General features: G+C 28.8%; 2 protein-coding genes across 3 annotated transcripts in view; one reads left to right on the top strand and one right to left on the bottom strand.

Moving 5' to 3' along the window:
• Positions 1-7,112, top strand: part of LOC135929633 (uncharacterized) — a 31,272-nt gene extending 24,160 nt beyond the window's left edge. Inside the window, exons 11-14 of one of the 2 annotated variants that reach the window (XM_065466308.1) lie at positions 591-1,357; positions 1,612-1,811; positions 4,860-5,163; positions 5,383-7,112. In XM_065466308.1, coding sequence (XP_065322380.1) covers positions 591-1,357; positions 1,612-1,811; positions 4,860-5,163; positions 5,383-5,808 — 1,697 coding nt within the window. In that variant the 3' untranslated portion in view covers positions 5,809-7,112. Of the gene's footprint in view, positions 1-590; positions 1,358-1,611; positions 1,812-4,859; positions 5,164-5,382 lie in introns of those variants that run through there. The other variant, XM_065466317.1, reaches the window with a different exon arrangement.
• Positions 7,113-7,894: 782 nt separating this feature from the next.
• LOC135931200 (uncharacterized) overlaps positions 7,895-24,872 on the bottom strand; it is a 36,212-nt gene continuing 19,234 nt past the window's right edge. Inside the window, exons 5-14 of the mRNA XM_065468144.1 lie at positions 18,115-18,808; positions 17,539-17,973; positions 17,027-17,134; positions 15,798-15,988; positions 13,476-13,611; positions 12,918-13,265; positions 12,023-12,156; positions 11,514-11,708; positions 8,884-9,185; positions 7,895-8,708 (exon numbers count right to left, since the gene is read on the bottom strand). Coding sequence (XP_065324216.1) covers positions 8,513-8,708; positions 8,884-9,185; positions 11,514-11,708; positions 12,023-12,156; positions 12,918-13,265; positions 13,476-13,611; positions 15,798-15,988; positions 17,027-17,134; positions 17,539-17,973; positions 18,115-18,808 — 2,739 coding nt within the window. The 3' untranslated portion in view covers positions 7,895-8,512. The remainder of the gene's footprint in view (positions 8,709-8,883; positions 9,186-11,513; positions 11,709-12,022; positions 12,157-12,917; positions 13,266-13,475; positions 13,612-15,797; positions 15,989-17,026; positions 17,135-17,538; positions 17,974-18,114; positions 18,809-24,872) is intronic.

Here is a 24,872-nt window from a genome sequence, read left to right as displayed (position 1 = left end):
TTATGCAAGAAAACTTAAATAGAATTGTATGGGTACTGCATTCATTGTAACTCCTAGAATGTATGTATTAAACAAATATGTTTGAAATAAAAGTAACATTTGTAAGTTTACTGTGCTAAATATTATTAAACTTTAATTTAGGGAAAAAAATATTCACATAACATTTTTAATTTTGCCCACAAAAGTTTGAATTATAGCAAGCACCTGCCACTTAAAAAACATTATAAGTTACAACAGTGCAGTGCTCTAGATAATTTCATTTTTTAACCCCAATTTACTACCTTTATTCTTTTTTTAAACTTATTTAATAAAATTGATAGCTAAATTTGCCAATTGCATTAAAATTAAAGAGGCCATAATTAACTATCTTAGCTTTATTTCTTATCTATAGCCACTTAGTATCAATTTTATAAGAGAACGATTTATCTTATTTTTAACAGAATAAATAGATAATATCCTCGTTTCAGTAGTTAAGTTTTTAAAATTAGATAAATATTTATAACATATTTTTTTTGCTAATAAATCATCCATTTTATTTCTTTCTTTTTTTACTTCTCCCATCCTCATTTACAATTTTTAAATTAATATAGACTCGCTTCGCATTCACGATAGAGACTACTCATCTTTCCTAAATCCTCCCGTACTCAATTATAATGTGACTGGCATCTTCCCTGATTTCGATCCTCTTCATATAAATTCTTTCCATCATGCGAACTTACTATGGTTTAGCCAGTTTTGTGAGTGTTGTTCATCTATAGGGTTTATCACCTCCTTTACACCCATTTATACCCTCGCTGGGTTGCCCCACTCCGCATCCTGTTTTTACGCCCGTCTTTGGATGATGATATACCCTAACCGATCACAAGATTGCCTTTCCTGCCTACCTCTGATTTTTTCCTCCTCATCAAAAGACTTCTCAACTAAGGTTAAGCCAGCCCAAATTGTAGCAGATGTAACTGGAACAGATATTGAGGAATCAAATATCAAAGTAAAACTGAATTTCACCGATACTTACAGTGAAAACACGACAGTTAAAAGCGTGGAATCGTTCACGGCAAATTCTATCAAACCAGAGACTGGACTTAAGAAAACCGCCATCTCCGCCCTGAGCCATAAGGAGTCCATATTCATGCGTTTAAATAATCGCATACGCGCCTTAGAGAGCAATGTCTCCCTCGCGGGTCGTTACTTAGAGGAACTGTCTCGCAGCTACGCCCGCCATATCGAGCAAACTGGAGTCGCCTTCGATAAAATCGCTCGTGTCATAGATGCTACTGCTATCCTCGCCAAAAGGCGTCATACTACTACGGAAGAACGGGCGCGGGATTTGGCCCGACGTCTAAATGAAACAGTACAAGTAGGAATTTTATTAAAAAATTTTTTTTTCGAAAGAACACTACGCCATCATATGAGCACTTCAAAAGCTCTTAAAAAATTCCTGTCGTTACCTTTATTCTTGCCGAAACATAGCATTGAGTTATAAATAAAGGCTTTACCCTTTTTGTTTAGCATGTCAAGAAGATTAAGACATTATTTATCTCCTGGCTTATGTTTTTTGACCGATTTATCCTTTTTATGTATATTATATTCTTCCCCAAATTTGATCGCAAGAACCTTGAACTCTATCACACTGCTCAAGCAACCTCATTAAACCAAAATCACTCTTCCCTGATCATCCTCCATTTAATTTTCCTAATACTCGAATTATCCCTTCTATCCATCGTTATTTTTTATATTTTACCGCGTCGGGCTACCACACTTTTACGTCAATATCAATTATCCGTCGAGATTAATAAGAACCACACTTTAGGGTAATATATTTAAAACATTGTTTTTAACAAAGAAATATATATATTATATTCATTTTTCATACGTTTTCTTTAGAAATATGTAAAGTAATAAATTATCCATTTATTTAAGAAGTTGCTAATTTTGGTGGATTTTTTTGCTCATAAAAGTAGCGATTAAACTTAAAAATTAATAGTCGTGATTGCATCACATCCCAGGCGGGGAGGTAGGGAAATTGAATTGGCAAAAATTGTAGGCCAAAATTAGTACGTCAATAGGCAGGTGTTTATGCATTTTTTTAAATAAGGTTCTGGCGGTTTGAAAGCCGAATCGAGTCGGTGTTTACTAAAAAATTATTTTTTTATACTCTCACATTTTTACTAAAAAAATTTTTTTTGAAATTTCTTTTAATTTTAATTTAAAAATTTTTATTTAATAATATGCTTAGTTTTTTTTAATGAACGAAGAAAATATATCTAAAAATTTAAGAATAATAATTATAATTTTATAAAAAGTAAAATGGTGGGTAAATTTAAAAACCGTGGGAAAGCGAGTTAAAAATAATAACAATAAACGGACCGGTTAAAAAGTTTATAAAAGAGCGAGGGAGTGGGTTAAATTCCCACCCATTGCAGACTTCTAGTCAAGCCACTCATAGCTGGATATTCCAATTTTAAAATTGAGAAATAAGGTTTTTTTATTTAATATTTTGAAAGCTAGGACATAGGTTCCACCAAATCAATTATATCTGGATTTACAAAATATTCTTTTCATTCTTATTAGTGATCTAATTACTACACTGAGGCTTACTTTTGGAAAGATGGATTTTTTTAAAGAAAAGTCTTTCTATCACATAAATTTATATTACTTGTCTAGGAAAAAATTAATGTGGTATATATTTTTTTCATAAATTGAACCCTGAATCAGGTTAAACCCGTCTTTTGGATGAACCCTAACCCTCTTAAATTATTTGCCCAGGGCCCGAATTTTAAAATGAATTCAGTTGGTTCAATAAGTTTTATATATAGTATTTTTAATTTTATTAATTAAATTTGTTTAAATTAAAAATTACTATTTTATTTAAAACGTTTAAAGGATTTAAAAAATTTTCACATCAATCACCTTATTTCCTTCTTTATTATCTTACATTTTCTACAATCAGATATTTGTAAAATCTTCAAGCTAGATTAGAAGTGATGAAAACTTATATTTCTGCAGAACAAATTTTACCATCACCTCTGATAATGGTATGGTTAAATCTATTCAATTATTAGATTTAGAATACCTACCGATTTATGTGGATGGACTCTGGCAATTTCCTGATTATTATACCTTTCTTAGCTCTTTAGACTGAATTTCACAATTTTCAAAGCCCTCAATATAGAGACCTCATATTTTGAGATGATTTTAGAATGAATTACATTCGAGTGTTTATGGCATTCGATGTGCTATATCAAAGGCCAGGTTAATTAATAAAAAAAAACTAAGAACACTTACACTTTTAAAGCTTAATAAAAGTTACAATTTTGTTATTAGCTCCTGGATTGTCATAGGTATAATCTGGCTTATTAAGCTAAAAGATTTTTATCAGAATTTAGCCAATTCGCATAAACTATTATTTGTCAATTGAGCAATGGAGCGAAGTAGATAATATATTAAATATACTGAAACCACTAAAAATAGCAACAAAGGTTTTGCAGAGGGAGCAATTAATGTTGAGTAGTTTTTATGTTACATGGGTAAAATGTCTTTTGGAGATTGAAACTATCGATATTCCTTTTGCCAATGTATTAGCAACTAGCATAATATGCACGTAACTATCTTAGAAATGACATATTACTTTCTGCCCTGTATTTGAAACTTAGATACCAAATTTCAATATCAGATGAAGGGATATATTTGGTAAAATGGCATTTAATAAATTTATGGACGAGAATGCAGAATTGAGGATGTTATTAATATTATTGATGATGAAATTAGTGTTGATATTGAGACACCATCCTTAATGATGAAATAGAAAGGACGTAAAAATTCTGGGGAAATTACTGATCAACAAAATGATGAAATAAACATTGGAACTTTATCAACCTGTTTCTTTGGCTAGATAAATTAATTTCAATATAATATATGTTTGCCCTATATTTGATATTTTAGTTCAAGGTAGAATATTCCAAGACCATGGTATATACTTTGATATTGGAAGGAATGAAGAAGACCTAGCCTGAAATTATTAAACTTTCTTAAGTGGTTTTAGCAGTTCCAGCCACAAAGTCATCTTGTAAAGAGAATTTTCTTCATTTATGTTATCACCATAAAGATCTAGAATGGACAATGATTTTAGAAAATATTTTAATCTCACTCTTGAATAAGCTTTTTAAAATAGAAGCATTACAAATATAACTAATGACATATTTTTATTTTGTTATACTTATATGTAATTTTCATTGTATATTTTGTATTTCGTACCCTAAGAATTAGAATATTTTATCTCCACTTTTTATAATTTTACAGGAGAGAAATTTTAAAAATTAAATTTGATTGTTTTCAACAGGATTGTTAACCTCTGCTATAGGATTTAATTTGAGTTATTTTATAAATACTTGGGATTTTTTAATGTAAATAGAATGGTATAATTATAAAAAATTGATTTATGTAAAAATCATTTTTGGCAATTAAAATGTATATATATTATATTATAAAAACAAACTATAAATTCAATTTGAATAAAGGTAAAAGTTTAAATTTTGAAGCAAACATTTTATTTGATTTCTTTGAATTTTGAATAAACATTTTTACGGGAAAAACACTCAAAACTAATTTTTAATTTTTTTTTTGAACCGAACCCGTTTTACCACAAACAACCAAATCCTTTTCAAAACCTCAACTTCAACCTGACAAATATCAAAAAAGGTTTTTATCCCTAATTTTTTTTGACTATGAAATTTTCTCTTAATTAATCATTCATCTTTAACGTTTACTATATTTAGAATAGATAAATCTTATAAAACTAAAATTATTTTTGGTGATTGTATAAATTATCAAATTAATTTTAACTTTATAAATTTATATAGATCAAACCAACAATTCACTGATAACACTCGCAAGGCGGTTTTCAGCGAGGAACTAAAGCCTCATACCTTGATCAGATTCCCCTTTTCTCGTTCAACATTTAATACTCTCGAATCTAACTCATCCTCGCCCAATGGTGATTCCTCAACTGTTAAAGATATTTACCTCGATAGTTTAGATACTAGCCGTGATGTTGGTGAAAATTCTTTCAGATACAAATACAGCAGAAACAAAGATAATGATATTAACCATGCTAATAGTTTACCATTTCAACCTTTATATTCTCAGCCAAAATTAGAACAAAAAGTAAAATTTTTAGATTTAATGAATCGTTTTGAAGATGACATGAACTTTATAAGGCATTAATTCATTATTTGATTTTATCATACACATCACTCATTGCATTTTATTTGTAATATTATTTTAGATGAACATAATTTCACCATATTTTTATTTTAAAAAATGATCTTACTAAATTTTATTTATGTAAAATATCAATGACTAATTTCGAATTCATGTTATTAGAAGAAAAAGAAACGCAAAAAGAGTAACAAGGCTTCCGACTACAACTCCTTGATGGCCCACAAAATTCTCATTCTAACCCGCGATTTCAACCTTGAGAGTTTTTCGACTCGTAACAAAGACTCGAATTCGGTCAGATGGAACAATCCTAACTACCCCTGGTCAAATATCGGGGTGGAAAAAGGGTCCATTTATAACTTACCCGAAAAACCTTATATAAAGTTGGAAAACGGTAAACCCCGTTCAAAATTCAATAACGATAATATTAAAAACAATTGTAATCACGACAAAAATTCTCACATGAGCTCGACGTGCAATGGTGACGTCGGAAAGACAACCACGGATAATTCCTCGAAAAACGAAGGCTTTTATTACAGCCTTTTTGATAACGCGAAATTTTTCAAAAAGGGCCCTATAAAGTTGCCTTAAAAGAAAATTGAATTTTGGGGAAGATTCGAAAAATAAGTTTCTCTAAAGGTGCTAGGATATTTATTTTTTCGACAACGAAGTCGTAAGTTATTTAAAAATTAAGGATTAATTTTATCATACATTATTAATTGTCTTCCCTTGCTATTTTCTTCTTGAACTTAAGTCTTCTGAGAAAGCAATAATCAATAAACATTTTGGGACTCCCTTTTCTCCATTATGGAATAATATTGTGCAATTGTAATCCCAAAAATGATATTTTATATTCTCTATTTAAATATCAAAATTATATATAAATTTTTCAAGTTTTATCTTTCATAACATTTTAATTGGTGATTGAAGTAAATACATGATTTAACTTGCGACAAATCAATCTAGTTTTTCTTCTTATCTAAAACACTATTATTTTTTAAATTTATTTGAATCATTGTTTAAATTTATTGATAATCTTTGAAAAATCCTTTTCCATAATAGCTAGTTTTTAAATGTTTTTTAAGGTTTATATTAGTGATCTGCATCGGGCCTAATTTTTCAAGCCTGGCCCTAAATTTTTTTAAAAAGTTTTGCTGGCTCAGCCCGAAATTTATTTTAAAAAAATTTACCGGCCTGGCCAGGCCCGAATTTATTTAAATATAGAATAATTTTTATAATTACTTAAAATAAAAGACATATGTAGTTTCAATAAATTAAATCAAAAATTTTTATTTTACATAAAATTCAATATAAAATTGATAAATTTAATATAATTTCCAAAGTCCGACCCTACCCGGCCCGAAATTTTTTTAAAAATATTAGGCCCGGCCCGAACCCGATTTTAAATAGAAATAGAGGCCCGGCCCAAACGCAGATCTCTAGTTTATATTTTATCCCGGAATTACATTTTAAATTCAAGTAAATTTGTTATATATATATGTTATAAACCAATATTTTACAAGCTGTTATATATTGTTTTATCAAATAAATCGATAAATTAATTTATATATATTTTTTTATTAATTCTCATACCCTTTCCTCGAAGAGCAAGTATGAAAACTATAGTATTACAACTTATTTATATTTAATTTATTCGTTTTGACTTTAAAAGCACTTGAATATTTTATTGATTGCAAATTCATGTCACAAATATCGTAATTTGTCCTATTATTAACGGACTCTTTTACTTTTAACCTTACATTTTAATAATCTCTCATTTTATTTCGCATAATATTAGGTTTAAAAATACAATATTTTTTTAAATATCGCAAAACTAAGACTTTTTTTAGAATGTCCTTGATTTTATATTATGATTTATATCGAGTTTCTATTGGTCCTTTATATATTTTTAATTTTTTTAAACAATTTATGTTATAAAAAATACCGTTATATAATAAATTCCAATTTTTAATGTAATATTGTTTTTTATTAAGAATTATATAGCAATAAATTGTATTACTAAGCGTGTAACATCTATTCTATCAAACATGTTTCTGGTAGAAGCATTATCACGAATGAATTATTGTGAAAGTATAAGATATTCTTGTCCGAGCCCCTAAGCTTCAACTACTTTAAACATTTACTTATATAATCTATTGGTAAAAATTCAGAAAAAATTTAAATATGCCAATTCATAAAATAGTCAGGATGAGACAATTCTAAATTTTGCGAACCTATTTTTCATATCTGTATGAAATAAATGATTCAATAAATATATTAAGCTCAGGATATTATAAAGGAGAAAAACTTATTTTTGATCTATTGCCCAATTCATCATTTAGTTAGTAATATAAAATTTTCCTATAATTTATTTTATATTCTTAAGGTATATTAAAAAGTTCAGCTTACAAAATGTAAAGCATGAATATTTGATATTTTTTATAACATAATACATAAAAATTTTCTTTACCATATTAATCAAATTTTAATTTTATTAGATAATTTAAAAATTTATTACTATTCTTAAAAAAAATTCTAATTTATTGTTTTTAAATTAAAAAAGAGAACTTTAAAAATAAATAATCAACAATATAAATAATTGGAATACATGATATAATAAATATAATATAGGTAAAACATTCTAAATACAACAAATTATATAAAAAATATATTTTTTCCCAGTTTAACAAATATGGAGAAATTGGTAAATATAATAATTCAGTTTTTACCTAAAAGTAAGCCACAATATTATGCATGACTTCTTATTAACAGCATATTAAAATGGGTTGCCTTCATAGCAATTAAAAAAAGTTTAAAATATAAAAAATAAAATTATAAGAATAAATACTTCATAATATACATTAATTAAATAAATATATATATTTTAAAAAAATAACACCATTTTAGAATCACTAAAAGCGTGACACTTTTTAATGAGACTATTTAATATAAAGTACATCTTAAATTTAGGTTTGATTACCCTTGTATTAAAATATGAATAATTATTATATTATCTTTTCGTTTTGGAGTGCTTAAAAATTGGGTTTAAAATTTTAAGTAACTTCATAGATAAAATATCAATTATATCAAAAAATTTTATAAAAATTGTTATTACGAAAGCTTCCTCTATATATAATTTAAAAAAAAATAACGCATTATAAAATCAACAATAAATTAATGGATTTTATAAATTCATGTAATTTTTTAAATTACAAAATTGTAAAAACTTAAATAATAAAAAAATAAATAGTGCATTCCAATTTTAAAGCGATAGTGTGTATAACTAATGGGCATTTCACGGATAATATTTAGTTTTAAACAATGCGTGTATCCATATATCAAATTCTTCCCTAGTATTGCACGTGACGGAATAACAGGTGGTATAATTTGGTTCTTGATTATTAGAACTAATTTTGGTGAAAGAATTAGCGCAACTATTAGGTTGATGATTTATTTCAGAACTAACATCGCAAAATAGGGTAAAACCATGCCTAATGTTATTTTTTAAAATATATATATTGAAAATGTACTGTAATTTTATATTATATTTGTACAAAAAATAAAATTTATTCCTATGAAGAATTTACATCCAAAAGTAAATTGTTTGAGTGTTGATTGTGATTAAAATAAAGTGGCTTAAAGGTAGAGGTAAAAAAATTTTTAAACCTAGGCTGAATATCCCCATTTGTATTGGTGCAACCAGTAGGGAGCCCTTGATAAAGTTCTAATTTTGATATATCTACTGCGAAAATTGGCTCAGTTCCAGTCTTTTTTTTGGGGTGAAAGAAGGAAAGAGTAGCTCGACTAAACTCGACGAGGTATCTTTTAGGGCGAACCGATAATTTTTTAGCGGACCGACGGCATGACCATTCGGTTAAAGATGACGGAGGTCGAGTAGGAGAAATAATCAGTGGGCATTTGAAGATAGAGACTGATAGTTCGGCACAAATGGAAAATGGTACAATAGGCTTTGTTGATTTAAGATAATAATTATGCTGATATATTGGAGAGAAATGAGAATTCGTGGGATGGGTAGCCAACGATTTAATAAAAATAAGATAAATGGGTAACTAGATTTAAATCAAATGTGGGTGGGATTAAAAAATTGTTAAAATTTCAAACGGGAGAAATTTACCCTCTGCCCCCATTGTAGATAAGTCATTGGCTGTTTCTTTTGAAAAATAAATAAATTATTTACGATTTATTAAGATGTCTAATATTAGTTAAAATTGCAATGGACTATATTTCGGGTTATAGCAGCAAAAAAATACCTAGTGAAAAAATTTGCAAATTGTAAAAAATAATTTTTTTTTTATCAAAGTTGTTGCTAACCATGCCAAACTAAAATTTATTATCAACTTTTTCTTATCTTACTTTCTGAAAAAAATTCTGAAATACATATATCAAAAATTATTCAGTAAGTACCCTGAATTCACGTTTTCAATTGAAAAAATTATTTTCTTTATCAAAGTTGTGATCAAAATAATTTTGTTCAATTCAAACTTTATCTTGCTTGTTACTTGATCTATAAATAAGTCTTTTCAAAATTTTTTCACATAATATAAGATTGGTACAGACCAAATTATCTAAACTACACTATTGAAAATTGTTAAACGAGTGCCTAAATCATGGACAGCTATTACGATATATTATTTACTTATCATTATTAAAGTATAAATTTCTACTTAATTAAAACAATAAAAATTGTTTATAAGTTGAAATTAAAATACTATGAACACTAGTTATAATGGATTTACAATATATTCAAGTAAAAAAAAGTGACCTATGATTTTTTAAATATAAAAAACATAAAATATAAAAAAATATGACTAAAAATTAAATAAATTCATTCTAGAAAAATTATATTTGAAGGCTATGTACAACATCCGTAAGAAATATTTAACAAGATAAGATGGCGTTGCTCAAAGTATTCCTCGTTCAAATGCCCAACAATGTTAATGTCAATACTTCAAAATCAAGATCCGGTATCCGAAACTGTCTATTCTCATCCAACAAATATTAATGGGCTAGCTGAAATGACTTGCTTATAACACGAAGAAGCGTTATAAAGATGTTTAGGAGAACCTCTTTATATATATGCCGAAGAAGTTGTAAAATGTTATTGGAGGAGTCAGCAAAAAGAATATTAAGTGTTAATACAAACCTTGAATTTGCAAGACCTAGTTATTGAAGGTATTAGTATTAAGTATAATTGTTTTCAAAAAATTTATCTATTATAAGTGACTGAGAAAATTGTGTTCCTTTAAACTCAAACAATATTTTCAAACAATATTTTTATTATTTGGATACTGGCCTTTCTCTGAAGATAGGAATGTCATGTCATGTGTTGCGGATGAATCAAATATCCCAACATGGTATGTTGGATGGAAATTTTGCTATGTCTCCAAAAATTTCAATTATTCATTCGAATAATAATAAACGCTTTTTTATCTCAGCTGTTTATTCTTTATTCATTAAAAATGCTAGATAGGTACGAAAAAATATTTGAAAGAATAAATCATGTCAGGAGAGATAATTCAGAAGCTAAGCCTAGAAAACTTATACAGGGCAGATAACTACGTTTCTTTCGTGGAATGATGAACGGCGTAGCCTTTTTCGATTAAGTTAAATAACCTATGCCTAAAGACGGCTATAAAATGGAAGGGATATTTTCGACTTTTTCGATAAAAAAAATTATGGGGTATTAAGAGACATCGTAAGAAGCAATTCTCTGGAAGGATTTTTTAGTATGCAAATTTTTTAAAATTAATATGTGATTGCAAATGTAAAGGGATTGAGTGAAAAGTAATAATTAAACTTATCGGTTACAGTTTATATATTTTACTTTCTTAATGTTCTGTAAAATTTCTAATTTAGTAATGATTAATTTTCACGTTGGCATTAAATTAAATAAAATGAAAGCAATTTTGTATTTTTGTTGTTATATAATAAATTAATCCTTTAGTTTCTTAATTGACAGCCTGTGTCATAATATTACAATTATTATATTATATTCTGTATGTACATAATTGAATGCCTTTATCTAACAAAATAAAATTATTTTATTACAGAATTTTGCCAAGTTAAGTTTATTTCATATCCTAATTGTGAGAATATTTTTTAAACTTAGTAAATTTAAAAATCAGAAAAAGGAAATATAATTTTTACGCAAATTTAAAAAATTATATCAGCGGAATATAAAAAAAAATTTTTTATAATAATTTTGGGGGTTATCCGGGGATTTTTTCCCACCATTGAAAATGTATGGATAAAAAAACTAATAATGCTTGCTTTACATTTTTGGCGAAGTTGGACCAGGCGTCAAGTTCCAAGATCAATGTAGGCGATTGAAAATTAATTACATCGTTAACCACGTTTGAATTATCGTTACCATTAGTTATAATATTTTCGCTGTAGAATTTATGGTTGTTTGAACCTGGGGTAAAAGATATGTCATCGTTGCCATTTTTCGAAAAATGATACACATCGGACTTATAATTTATTTAAGATGAGAGGTGTTTATTCATTACATTAAGAGCAAAATCAGAAGGTTTGCTAAATAAAAAGCTTTAATTATAAAGAACGTTTTATTTTATTTTATTTTCTGTTATTGGGTTACATATTTGCCCAAGACAATATATATTTATCTCCAGAATAAATCAATATTTTATTGGAACAGTCACAAATTATATATAATATAACTATAAGCTTCCATAAATTATTTATTATCAAATTAAGATTTATCACCAACCAAGAATATAAAAACTTATTTTTACTTTCTAAAATATATTTTTTTAAAATTTACCTTAAAAAATGTGAAAAATGAGGATAATTTAGTCCATTTGGGTACCACATCCAAGACTATCTCATTCGGTTTTAGCGGTCTTCTAAGCCTGCCACCCATTATGCTTTCCACTACACAAGGATTAGACCCAATATCTAAATGTCAATTTAAAAAAATTACGTTTAAAAGTTAAACGTTTAAAGAATGGATTGTATATATAAATACAAATGGTCAAAAAAATTTGATCATTCCCGATCAAGGTTCGTATTAAAAAATATGGATAAAAAAAGCGTTTATATATAAGATCAAATCTCAACATAATATTAGGAATAGTGTTGTTAAACGGCTCATTTTGAGCCGATTTTTTAAAACGGCTAACTCAATATTTTAGACAGAAAAATAGTGCCTAAGTCTAGAGATTTCTATGATAAATGTCTAGACCTTTGTTCCTTCTATGAGCAAAATCTTCAGGCTTGCGTAATATTTTCTTTTAGATGAAATATCGAGTTGCCGTTTAACAACACCAATTAGGAATCTATATATTCATTAGGGGTGTACAGATAACACTTTCTGGAGGCACCTCCGATTAGATACTACCGATATTAAATGCATTAAAATTATTATATTCTTTTAAAAATAAAATATGTATTTTATTATATTTTTAACATTTTCAATTATTTAGTTAGTTTTTTAAAAAAAATATCACTTCTATAAGAATGTTATTAATTTATGCATAAATATATTTTCTTAATTATTAATAAATTTAAATTAAGACACCATTTTATCTGATCTAATCTGTAAATTTAATCATATCGGCCAATAATCGATATTTTAAAAATATGGAAAAAGCTCGATGCCATAAAAAAATATCGGTACATCCCTAATATTCATTATGAATTTTAATATAGCATCAAACCGATATCCGACGTAGACTGAGAATCAATGGTGCTAGATCGGTTTCTTTTGACATTGTGAGGGGCAGCGGGTAAAGCGGCGAGGATAGCGTTAAGGCGTATTTTGAAGTCTGTGCCGGTTTCTTCTTCAGATATTCGATCCCTCCCTGTTTCAGAGCCGGTTTCGGTATTTGGGGTTGAAAGACAAGTGATTACTATATCGCGGGCAGTCATTTTTGAAGAAACCTTGAGGAGCAAAAAATTAGGTCCCGACTGGTCTACTATACCATTATTGGTGCTTTTGATATTTTTATTAGTGTCGCAGCTCACATTATCGCTTTCAGAGGTCGTTATGTGGTTGAGTTTGATATCTTATTTCGTTTGATAGGGTATATTGATTTATTATAGATATTCAAAACCAAATATATGTTTACCTAAATCTAATCTGGGGCATTTTATTAAATCGCATATTAAAAATATTACTTTTCTAAATTTATAAAATCTTTAATTAATAATATGTTATATTATTAACGTTATTTCGTTCTTCTACTAAATCGAATTTAGAATATATAAGTAAAAACCTTGAACCAAATCGTGTGATATGTAAACGGGTATTAAAAATTCACCCGCCCTACTTGAAGCCCGAGATTTAGCCAGGACCATTTTTTTGAAACCTTCTCGTATCTTCTTCTCCTTTTCAAACTGATCCATTGCAACCTTACATATTTGAAATAAGATTATATCAATTCATGTCAAAAAAGCAAATAGTATATATATTTTTTTAAAGTTGTTTATTATTAAATACAAATTCTAAATAAGATTTTTTAATCGATGATTAGAACTCGCTTAAAATACAGTGTAAGTGTACTATATATATCTATATTTACGTTTCAATCTTAAGGGAACAATCTAAAAATGTATGATATCTCTATATAAGATTAATTTTGGAGAAACTGCCATGTAAAGAAAAGGTTTCAAGGTAGTTAAGGGGTCCAAAATTTTCACAAAAAAAAGAAAAGAATATTCATAGATAATTTTTCAATTTTCTTGGGGAAAAAAATTCTTCAATCATCGACAGTAATATTCATTTATAATAAAATTCTCTTGCTAAATTTTCAAAAATTATTCAATAAAATTTTAACAAATAAATTATATTAACAAATACCATGGCTAATTTTTCACCGATCTGATATTTTCCGATATTACTTCAAAACCCAACCGATAATCATATTGATATTTATATACCATCTATATTTGAACTAATGTCATAAAAAAACCAACTAACTTTTACGAATGAATTTAGTTTATTTTATTCTCCAAAAAATGTCTATGGCTTGAATGTAGTGTTGTACGGCTCGATAGACGATTTTTAAAAAAGGGCTAAATAAGCTAAAACACAATTACCTGCCTCGAAAATTTACCAATAAATGTCCAGACCTTTCCTTCACATGAGTAATTTACTTTGAGTTAAAATATCGAGTTTACCGTTTTAAACATAAACCAAATCGAACCGTTATACAACACTATCTGAATGTAATTCATAAGATATGTTTAAATTCTTTTCAAATTTTTAATTACTCTATCTTTTAAAATAATTTGATTTTTCTAAATAAAAATAAAATGAATTTTGGTTGATAAATCATAAAATAACTCAATACAATAAAAAAAATATCAAATCAAACAGGTTATTAAAAAAGTATCTAAACCCGATCTGATCTTTATTATCGGCACAGTCCTAACAAATACGATTGTAACTTCCTTGCAGTGAGTAAAATAACTTTAATTTTTGTTTTTTACTAATAATATGATTGAAATTTCCTAATTCATTTGAAAATATTCCAAAATTTGATATTTCACCCGCTCTTCCCCCTCCCTCTAGAAGTTCGTGATTTTCCATTTAATAACTGAAACAATACAATTAAAACTTGTGGATGAATGTTTCGAGATGCATTACAATCATTTAGCAACGATGCATAAATAATAAAGGTCATTAATGGGACAATGAACGACTATATCAACTCCTGGGTTATTTTATTTTAATCGCGCATATAAAATACAAAAATTAAAAAAAGCACGTGCACAGAAACAATCAAAAATTAACTTTCATGCTTCCAGCCTTAAAATATTTTATATATAATTATGGCTTGCTTAGATATCTGTATAACCATGTGGTCAGTCAGCCGGAACCAGATAGAGACCTTCGTAGGTCTTAATTTTTTGATCAAGCCCAGTTCAGGCCCACAGTAATTTTTAGGCTCAGGCCCGGCCTATATTTAATATCAAAAATAATTGTCCAGCCCAAAATAAGTTTAAATTTTTCCAAAACTATATCAGAAAATTTAATTTATTGTATTTCATAAAAGAAACAATATTTAAGTGTATTTAGGCAGTTATTTTGTTTACAAAACTATAATTTATTATTATAGAAGAATAAAATTGAGGTATTTTTTATTAGCAACTGTTTTAAGTTAGCGAAATTAGAATTTTAAAAAATTTAGGGCCAAGCCCGCCCATTATAAAAAATTTCAAAAACCCAGGCTCACCCCAAGCTTGCTAGAAAACATATTAGGTCCATAGGCTGGATATGGGCTGGCCTGACCCATGAAGGTCTCTGACACATTATGTGGTAAGATATAGAGGGTAAAATAGAATAATTTGACAGGGACAGAATAAACAATTATAAAAGTTTAAAAATTTTTAAAAATAAAATATATCAACAAATTTGATTAGTAAAAGGCATTTCGATAAAAATTGATAGGATTATATAAAATGGTGTATGATTCAGCCGTATAATTAAAGTAAATTGTAATAAATTTTCGGACCAAGTGCATGGGCCTTTACTAATGCATCCCACGTAATGCACAAAAAGAATGATACGAAAAAAGGCATACGCAAATTTTTACATCAAAAATGGGACAATAATTGGCTATCAAATCGCACAACACGATAATGTACCCATTGGTATCATTGTAGTCCTCGAATTCGGGCGATTTATTCACGCGTGGAGCCATTATTCCAGGCCCAAGGATGGAGGCCAGGTTTTGAACGCTCATGTTGTTTTTGGATTCATGCAACGATACGTAGTACAGGTGACCTTACATTAAGGTTGTTATAAAATAATTATAAATATAAATTTTTTTTCTTATTTGTATGAACCTATTTGTCACATACCCAAATAGGTTAATAATACCATTATTTAATATATATAATTAAGAACTAGTAAAACCTCTCATTAATTTATGCTTTGAATTATTTTATATGATATTGTGGAAATAATGGTGGCTCATTAAACAGAAATGTGCCACAACCATATTTTTTAACCGATACCGATATAAAATTAAAAATATGCAGTCTCCTTATTTTATTTGTACCGAAAAAAAATTATATAAATTAACGAATAATATTTATTTAATGTACAGACTGCCAACAAACCGATATAGGGCGTCCTAGTTCGAAATCGGTTTTGTTCTATACAAAATAATTTTCAAAAAATAAGACGAACAGGAAAACAGCCTTAATGTTTACTGAAAAAAGAACCATAGACAACAAAAGAAATGAGGTTTGGATGGTATAACTTGAAATTCGGGCCTAGATTTTAGAAACTCGCTTGCTTTGAAATATTTTTATTTTTTTTACGTAAATACTTAAATCGTTTTATCAAGTGGCATATTTTTCAATGCATTTTTTTTTATTATTTGATATACCAATGTTATTTATATTTTTCATTATTTTTAACAATAATTAATAATATTAAATTAAAAACAAGATTGAATTTTAACTAATTTTTTAAAAAAAATATATTATTAAAGAGATTTTTTTGAGTTTGACCTATCAATGTTCGTTCTTTCCCATTTTGCGGATTCGGGAAGAGGCTAGCCATGTGGATAATTAGTAATGTGAGATAGTAAAAGAAATGATAAGATAAATCATTAAAATAACAATTTATAAAATAAATTAAATATACTAATTGTATAGGTCAGAAGTATCAGTTAAGGTGAAAAATATCAACGGGCCATAATTTAGTATCTGTATTATTACTTCTGATAAAAATAAATCATAATCAATTAATACCTTATCCATATCAGGAAACGTATGATTACGATAACCTTTAAACAAGTCTAAAAATATTAACCTAAAAGTCTTCTGAGCGTGCTGTAATTAAGTTCGGGCATAAGGTCTGCCGATGATAGGATTGACTTATAAGCCTTGATTTTGACTTGCATTAATTTATCGTAATCAGCTTATTTATATAAATTTTTTTCAATTGATGATATATTAAAGATATTCCATTTCTATAATATCAGTATGATTAGTTAGTATAGTAAGGTAATTGCTGCAAACAGCCTTAAAAACTATTATCCCTTTTTTAATAATATAGCTCAACTTTGAAAAAAAGCAAAAATAAATTAACTTGCGTCTCAATGCTTAGCGGATTATAGACATTACCAAACTATAGTAGTTAGTAGTTTATTATATATAAATTCTATACTTTTTAAGAAAAATTAGAATTTCACATGCTTTTTTAGATAATATATAATTTTACACCTTAGATTTATTGAAAACATTGATGTCAATTAAATATGAATAAATTATGTAGATTTTCTGACATTTTGAGCCTGATAAAAAACAACATAGAAGATTTACTATTGAGATTTTTTAATGTTTCGTCAACATTGCCTATCGTCGGTTGTGTATTGCTATTATCGAATTGTTCGATCACCTGTTTATCATCAACAATCTGAGCATCATTTTTTTCGTTCAGGGAGAGAAAAGCGGTCTCTTTGAGCTTTTCTAGACTTTTCTCGGGTATGAGAGCTTCAGGTAGATTTCTCAGATAGCGTTTAAGAGCATTGGCCACATCGTGTTCAGAAAATATATCGCGACTAATAACAAAGGAAGGCAAGGAATCAAAGGCGCTATCGCAATTATTTGCATTGGTTGTTACATGACTATTATTTACGTTAAGCGTGGAGCTATAAGCGATATTACTGTTTCCATGCGTGTTTGTTAAGTGGTTCATAAGGGTTTCGATCTTACATTGGGATCCATTTAAACGATATATTCCCTTGGTTTCTAGGCCTATCCAAAAAATAATACATAATCTAAAAAATGTTAAAATACATTATATTATTTGACTTTAATTTGAGTTTTGACATATTTATAAATTGTCTGGCCTACGTAAATAAAGATGAATTTTAAAACATTCATATAAATAATTACCGTAATCTGTCACAAAATTGATTAACTTTTCCAAGATGATCGGAACAACTGCCCTTCGACAACTATTCTCGTCTGAGATAATTGACATACTATCGTCATTGTGCCCCACTGCAATACTACTAGTAGTCAGACAGAGTCTTTGGTCCTTTAGAGCCGGCCCGTTGTAATGAACGCATCGATGGAGCAGCTCCAACCAGCGCCTGGGTTCGAACCCTAATTTCTCAGATCGGGAGACCTCGCCGTTCAAATTCCCGTTATGATTGTTAATACCGTTACGACAAATTTTTTGATCTTCTATATCAAGGAGGTCGTTATTATTATGGAAGCTCGATTTACGGTCACCGTCAGGCCGCTCGGAGCAGGAACTCTCCTCATGGGCTGCAACAGCCAAGTAAAGTGGCGAAGCAGCTGAAAAATCGACAACCGCGTATCTTCGTGGAAAGAAAGTGGGAGTTACATCCGACACATGTGGTTCTGCGACCTGCATATACCTGTCATTTCGACGGAACCTCGAAATACGCGATTTAATGAAGGGTTTTGCCGATAATGAAAAGGGAGGTATTAGCAGGTCATCACGATGCCAGGTTAATCGACAAGCAATTCTAAGGTCACGAGTAGCAGATCGACCGTCCCTGACTGTCCAAAACCATAGACGACGCCCGCCACCAATACACACAACGCCCAAGCTCCAATCCTAAATGGATACAAAAATCTTACGTTATAATTGACTAAATGTAATTAATAATTCAACTTAAACTGTATACTAATTAATAATTTTAACTTTGTAAAAACCTATATAGCAATAAGGGGTTTATTAAGAAATAACATGATTTGTGCAACAATTTTAAAATTCTTAATTCATTCCATTATTAAGTAAATTGTTGGAATAATTATATTTTAAGTGAAAATATTTTCCGGGTTTTATTAAAGCCTTTAGATGACAATTGATAAAATTTAAATCTTTTTGAAACGAAAAAGTTTGTTACACCAAATATAATTATTTGTATTAATCTTTAATAAGGATTCAAAATAAAACTTGCAAACTAGTGTTGCAATTTTTTTTTGTTAAACATAATATTAAGTTTTTATTTAAGAATCAAGAGATGATTGACCGCATTAAATTCCATATACGATTTTAAATAAAATTAAAATTTGAAGTCTATTGTTCTTATTTTTTTTAACTAGCATAAAATTATTGAATTTTAATATTTATAAGTAGAACCGATTAAGTTTAGTAAAAAGGGAAACTATGGGGTTCTTTACTGTGTTCACTTCACAAGGCCCTGCCCGTTAAGATTTTCTGCACAAGTTAACCATCCCGTTATTTAAATAATTTTCTAGCCCATCAAATTTGATAAAAATTTTACTAATTTCTCGGCCCACCCGTTAAAATTTTATAAAAAGGTCCGGCCCATTAAACTTTTAAGTAAAATCAGACCCTGTTCTCTAAATTTTAAAGTTCCAGCCATCACATTTTTAATGTTCAATATGTAATTTTTTCCTAATGTCAATTAAGGCTCTTATATATACTCTACTATAGCTATCCATTTCTACAACAACCGTTATATGAATCAATTGTGTTTTAATATCTGTATAGTTTCTTTGCAATTGCAATTGGATCATATAATAAATAACTTGTTTAATTTTTTGTGAATTTATTTTATTTTTTTTCATAGATTTAGTATTAGACAGCTCAAATTAAAATATTAGTTTGAAATTAAAAAAAATTCTAATGCTAGGGTTGGCCCATTAAAATTTTATGAAATGTGAGACCCGGCCAATAATTCTCTAAAAAATAGTGAATAATCTTATTTTATTTTTGGATTTAATTTAGTTAGGAAATAATGAAAAGAAATAAGCTTATTGTTAATTCAAAGAATATTTCAAATTTAAAATCAGAAATTTGTGAAGCCCCGCCCGATTTTTCATACACGAATTGTCCAGCCTGGCCTATTAACTTTCTATGTACGAATTGCCCAGCCCGATCAATTCAATTTATGCTTTGCCGGCGGGCTTTGCAGATCTCTGATTCTAAAATAAATATTATTTAATGTATCTCGCGGAAAATAATTTTTGTGAGGGATTAAGACAAATAACCACCCCCTTTTTCCTAACAACAAAAATCGAAGTGGGGGGGGGGGGTGCATCTCAAGTCGAAAGTATTGCTTAATTAAAGTTCGCGCAGGATCAAACGGGCACGGATTTTATTATTACCGTATCCCCCCATCCAATCAAATCGTCCCCTGAGAGAAGCTAGGTGTTGCGATTTAAAATATGGGGCATCATTCTATCCAGTTACCAATGACAATGAAATTCAAGATATTTAAGGATGCAGTAACAGAAATTCTGGTCAACTCGCTGACCCTTTAGGACGATTCCAATGGATAAGAAAAGGCAGATATATAGAGATAAAGAGAAATTAGACTAAATAAACAAATTTTAAAAAGTATAATAAATCACAGTAACGAAGATTGCATCATATCTATTATGGAATGGCTAAACAAAAATATTAGAGAATTAAGTAATACCGTATCAAAGGAGGGCAGGAATTTACACTGAATAATAACATTCTCTTACAAGAAACATATGTAAGCGTAATACCTAAATTATTAAGGGAACTACACCCAGGAAACGCAAATTTTTATAATAATAAAAAAATCAGAAAGAGCTTATACCTAGTGGGCGATAAACAATGGTATATGATTTATCAGATCAGTTCAAAGTAATATAAAGAAAGCACTCTGGGCATTCAGGATTCAGCATCGCTAGAATCTGGGAAAGTAAGCTAAAAAAATTGTATAGTAGTTTTATTTTTAAATAAATCATGCTTAGTAGGCTACTTCTCTAGATATATAGAAGTCCCATCTACTTTTGCTTTGAACAACGGCACCTAATTAATGAGTTGGAAACTAATCAAAGTTTTAAAAACGGTATCAAACACGTAAAAACGCGGTATATAACACAGAGCAATTCAATTTCCGAACGCTTCGTTCGAATTTTGAAAAATGCCTTGCAAAAGTGATGTAAAGACATTATTCATGAACAAATAACATTTCTTACAAAATATGAAAAAAAATCATTCTTTCAAAAGTTTCTTCTGGTAAGTCTCTTATGCCGAGCTTTAACAAGTATTGGAGCAACATCACAACTATCTATTACTAAAGAACATATATTAAAAAAACAACTAAAATATGGTGATAGCGTATGAGTTTAAGCCCAAATCCTCCCTACGTTGGGAAAAAGAACTGATTAACCCAGTATTCACAGTTAGCGCAAAATTCGGGGCAAATTAATGTAAAATACTTCGCCACGAATTCGCGATAACTATGAAAAGGTAAGGAAACTCAGGTAATCGGTCAATTAAGGAATAGTTTTTTTGAAATTTTTTTTTGAACTCGTGCAGCCCCCCTACCTACAATCCCGTTTTCATTATTAAAGATTAGGGAAAGGGAAAATGGAGGTGGTTATTTATATCAATTCTTCTAAAAAAATCATAAGGTACATTTCCTTATAAATAATATTTTTTATGATAAGATGGAATTATTAAATTGAAAAATGCCCAAAGAAACAAAACAAATTTTTATAAAATATATTTCAAATTATATTAATTGACCAGCTGAAACCATATGAGTATATTTAACTTTTAAAATTCTATAAAATAAATAGCAAATAATATTTGTAAAATGACCCATTTAGGACAACGCCTAATATTTCAAAGAAATCGAAAATTTAAAAACATAATATGGAACTATGTAGGGGTGGGACCAATACCAATATATAATTAAATATTGGTATTGTTTTTACAACCAATACCAATAACCTAAATATATTGGTTTTGAAATATTGTTTAAATACAATTTTAACCAATACCATAAAAATAGATAAATACATATAATTATTTGGTTTTATCGTGGATAATTATATCGTGGTATATTTTTTTTACTTTCATTACATAAACTTAAAAGTTTGGAAAAAACCCAAAATTTGATCTTTATATTGAACTCCTTTATAAACTTCGATAAAACAGTGATAATGCCCTCATCTCAGGCGCCTCTTCTGAATAATTTGGTGGTTGGGGATAAGTTGGTTAAGGTGGTGAAATCCTTTATATATCTAGGTGTAACCATTGACCATAAAGGTAGTTGTAAAGAGGAACTAAAAATCCATATACAAAATGCTAGAGCAGCTTTTTATAAATTTTTCAAACTGTGGAAAGCTAGGGAGATATCAGTTTTTACTAGACTCCGTATTTTCAACTCAACTATCAATTCTCTTTTATGGCGGTGATACATGAGAGATTACCAAGACCGAAACTAGGAAATTACAAACGTTTGTAAATAAATGTCTTGTCTAAGAATAATAAATGTAATTTTTTACCCTAATATCATCTCGAATGAAAACCTTTGGAAGATGTCTAACCATAACCAAGTTCACGTGTCTTTAAAAAAGAAGCGCCTTACTTTCTTTGACCATATTTTGAGAAACCATAGTAACAATAGCCTCATTATTGATGCCATTAATTGGTTATACTCCTTTAATGGGAAAACATATTGCAAATATAAGACATTAAGGTTCTACAAAGCCTTGAAGGACATAATGGATCTAAACTTAAATTTGAAACAGTTCCTAAGGCTAAATAAAAACAAAAAATCTATAAAGAAATTACTAAAAATTAAATCGAACTACCTAAATCTCTCATAATTTTTATTTTTTTTATTTTCTGGATTTCAGGTTATTTAATCTTTTCATTTCTCAATTTACCTCCTGACTTTGTCTTTCACCTTTTCTGTGAATTACTTGCTTCACTGACATTAGCTTTTATTTATCTTATTGATTTAATGTACTAATTTAAATCGGTCCGCCCCATACTTTTAATTACATACATATACAATGTCTTAGGTGTTGTTGTACTTCCTATACTTTCCCATTATATGAGTTAAGCTATATTAATGGTATTGAGAAATAGTTTGTGATTTGTGTTTCTTGTGTGGGCAGGAATTAATCTTCGGCTCTTTTTACTAGTTAGTTTTGGGTATGTTTTGTATTTTTCCATAGTTTTTGAGATCGAAATGTTTCTGGGGTAATCCTCTTTTGTTTATGAGACATTTATTTGTTTATAGTCATCTATTTATATTTATTTTATTTTTCTTCCCAAGTTTTTTTTGGTCTCTCTAACATGTCCGTCCCCTCCATAGACTAATATAGAAATTGTGGATGTGTCCTCAGTCTAGAAAATATCGATTTCTCTCTTATCTTCCAAACTTTTATATACGTTTAAAAGTTTCCACTCGCCTTTGCATTCTTATTTTTCTTTTTCTTTGCAACTACTTTTATTATTAAGTCTGTTCCCTAAGTACCTTGCGACTACATTTACCTCGTTCTAACTATAAGTTTTTGAAGTGGTTACATGTTTTTCTTGGGAAAAATAATGAGGAAAACTGTGTTTTTTATTCATTTTATTATTTTTTCTTTATTATTGCTAGTTAACTAGATTTAAAGTCTTAAACTTTTTTTCTTTTTCAAAACATTACATCTTATTTGAGTCTACATATAATACATCGGTCGTTCCCAGTGTTTCTCTTTTGTTTTTATTTTTTATGTTTTTATTTAGGAGTGGCTAGAGTTTAGTCATGTTTTACTCCTTTTTACCTTAGAGGTAGGGGATATTCTTCGTCATTGATTTCGAAGTATCCAAACATGTATTAATGGTTTTCTAGATCTGGAAGATGTTGGGGTCTTCCCATTTTCTGACAACGAAGCTGCATGGTTAACTTTATCAATAGCTCTGCTATAATTTACAAATGTGAAGTAGAAGAGTGTTTGTACTTACTTTTCTGCATGATTATTTTTCTGAACTAATTTTGGCTCCAGTATATTTTTTTTTTGGCCTGTATAGACATATGTATTTTTGGGAGGAAAAGATGAGGTGTAGGTGATATGCTTGTGGTTTTTTGAGTGAAGCATAAAAAATTTTTTTATGTGCTACAGGATGTGATGGTTATAGCTCATTAACCCTTAAATTTCTGTGGTCTTTGTTTTTTTGGGTAGTTACTTAGGTAGGATTGGTTCTATCCCACTGCAGTAGTTCCGCTCTCCCATATTTTATTGAAAGAGGGCAAATAGGTAGCGAGATATTGTTGCAGGTGCAATTTTTGGATATTTCTGCTAGCCCCGGAGCTTTGTTTTCTCTTAGTTTTTTGACCACTTGTTATTTCATTTATGGAGAAACCAGTCGACAGGGGGGGGCGAGGTTTGTAATTATGTTTGTTGGTAGAGTTTTTCCGTGAGTGATAGACTATCATATAACAATCAAGCAATAATGCCTTTTGTTAATCTTGGTCAACAATTACTCTTCTATTTCCTTAAACTTAGGGAGCAAGTTCCTATTTCTGCGTCATAGTTCCTTTCTCTCATATCTTTATCAATATCAAAGACCTTTTTCGATATATAATCTATCTATCACTTCGTAGAGTTTTTTGTTTTTCTGGAAAAAAAACCTTCGTTGTGTGGTGTTCGTGGCTGGATAGTCATAAACCTATTACTGACTAGTTTTTGTCTATTCACTAGAATTTTTCACCTACAATTTGCGGTAAACCCATTAGCTTTTTCTTATTTTCATGAGTAAATTCGAAATACAATTGATATGAACACATTCTCAACTATTGATAGTAATTATTAAGGCTTACATTAAAGATGTTAAACTTAAAATTAGCCACCACCTATCCTTAAAGTAATTAAATTATTTTTGCAGTTCTTGG

This window comes from Gordionus sp. m RMFG-2023, chromosome 1, assembly GCF_954871325.1.
Source record: "Gordionus sp. m RMFG-2023 chromosome 1, tfGorSpeb1-WG-v2, whole genome shotgun sequence".
NCBI classification, from domain to species: Eukaryota; Metazoa; Nematomorpha; class Gordioida; order Chordodea; family Parachordodidae; genus Gordionus; species Gordionus sp. m RMFG-2023.
The sequence above is the reverse complement of the archived record's forward strand: the minus strand, read 5'-3'. Positions and strand labels throughout refer to the sequence as shown.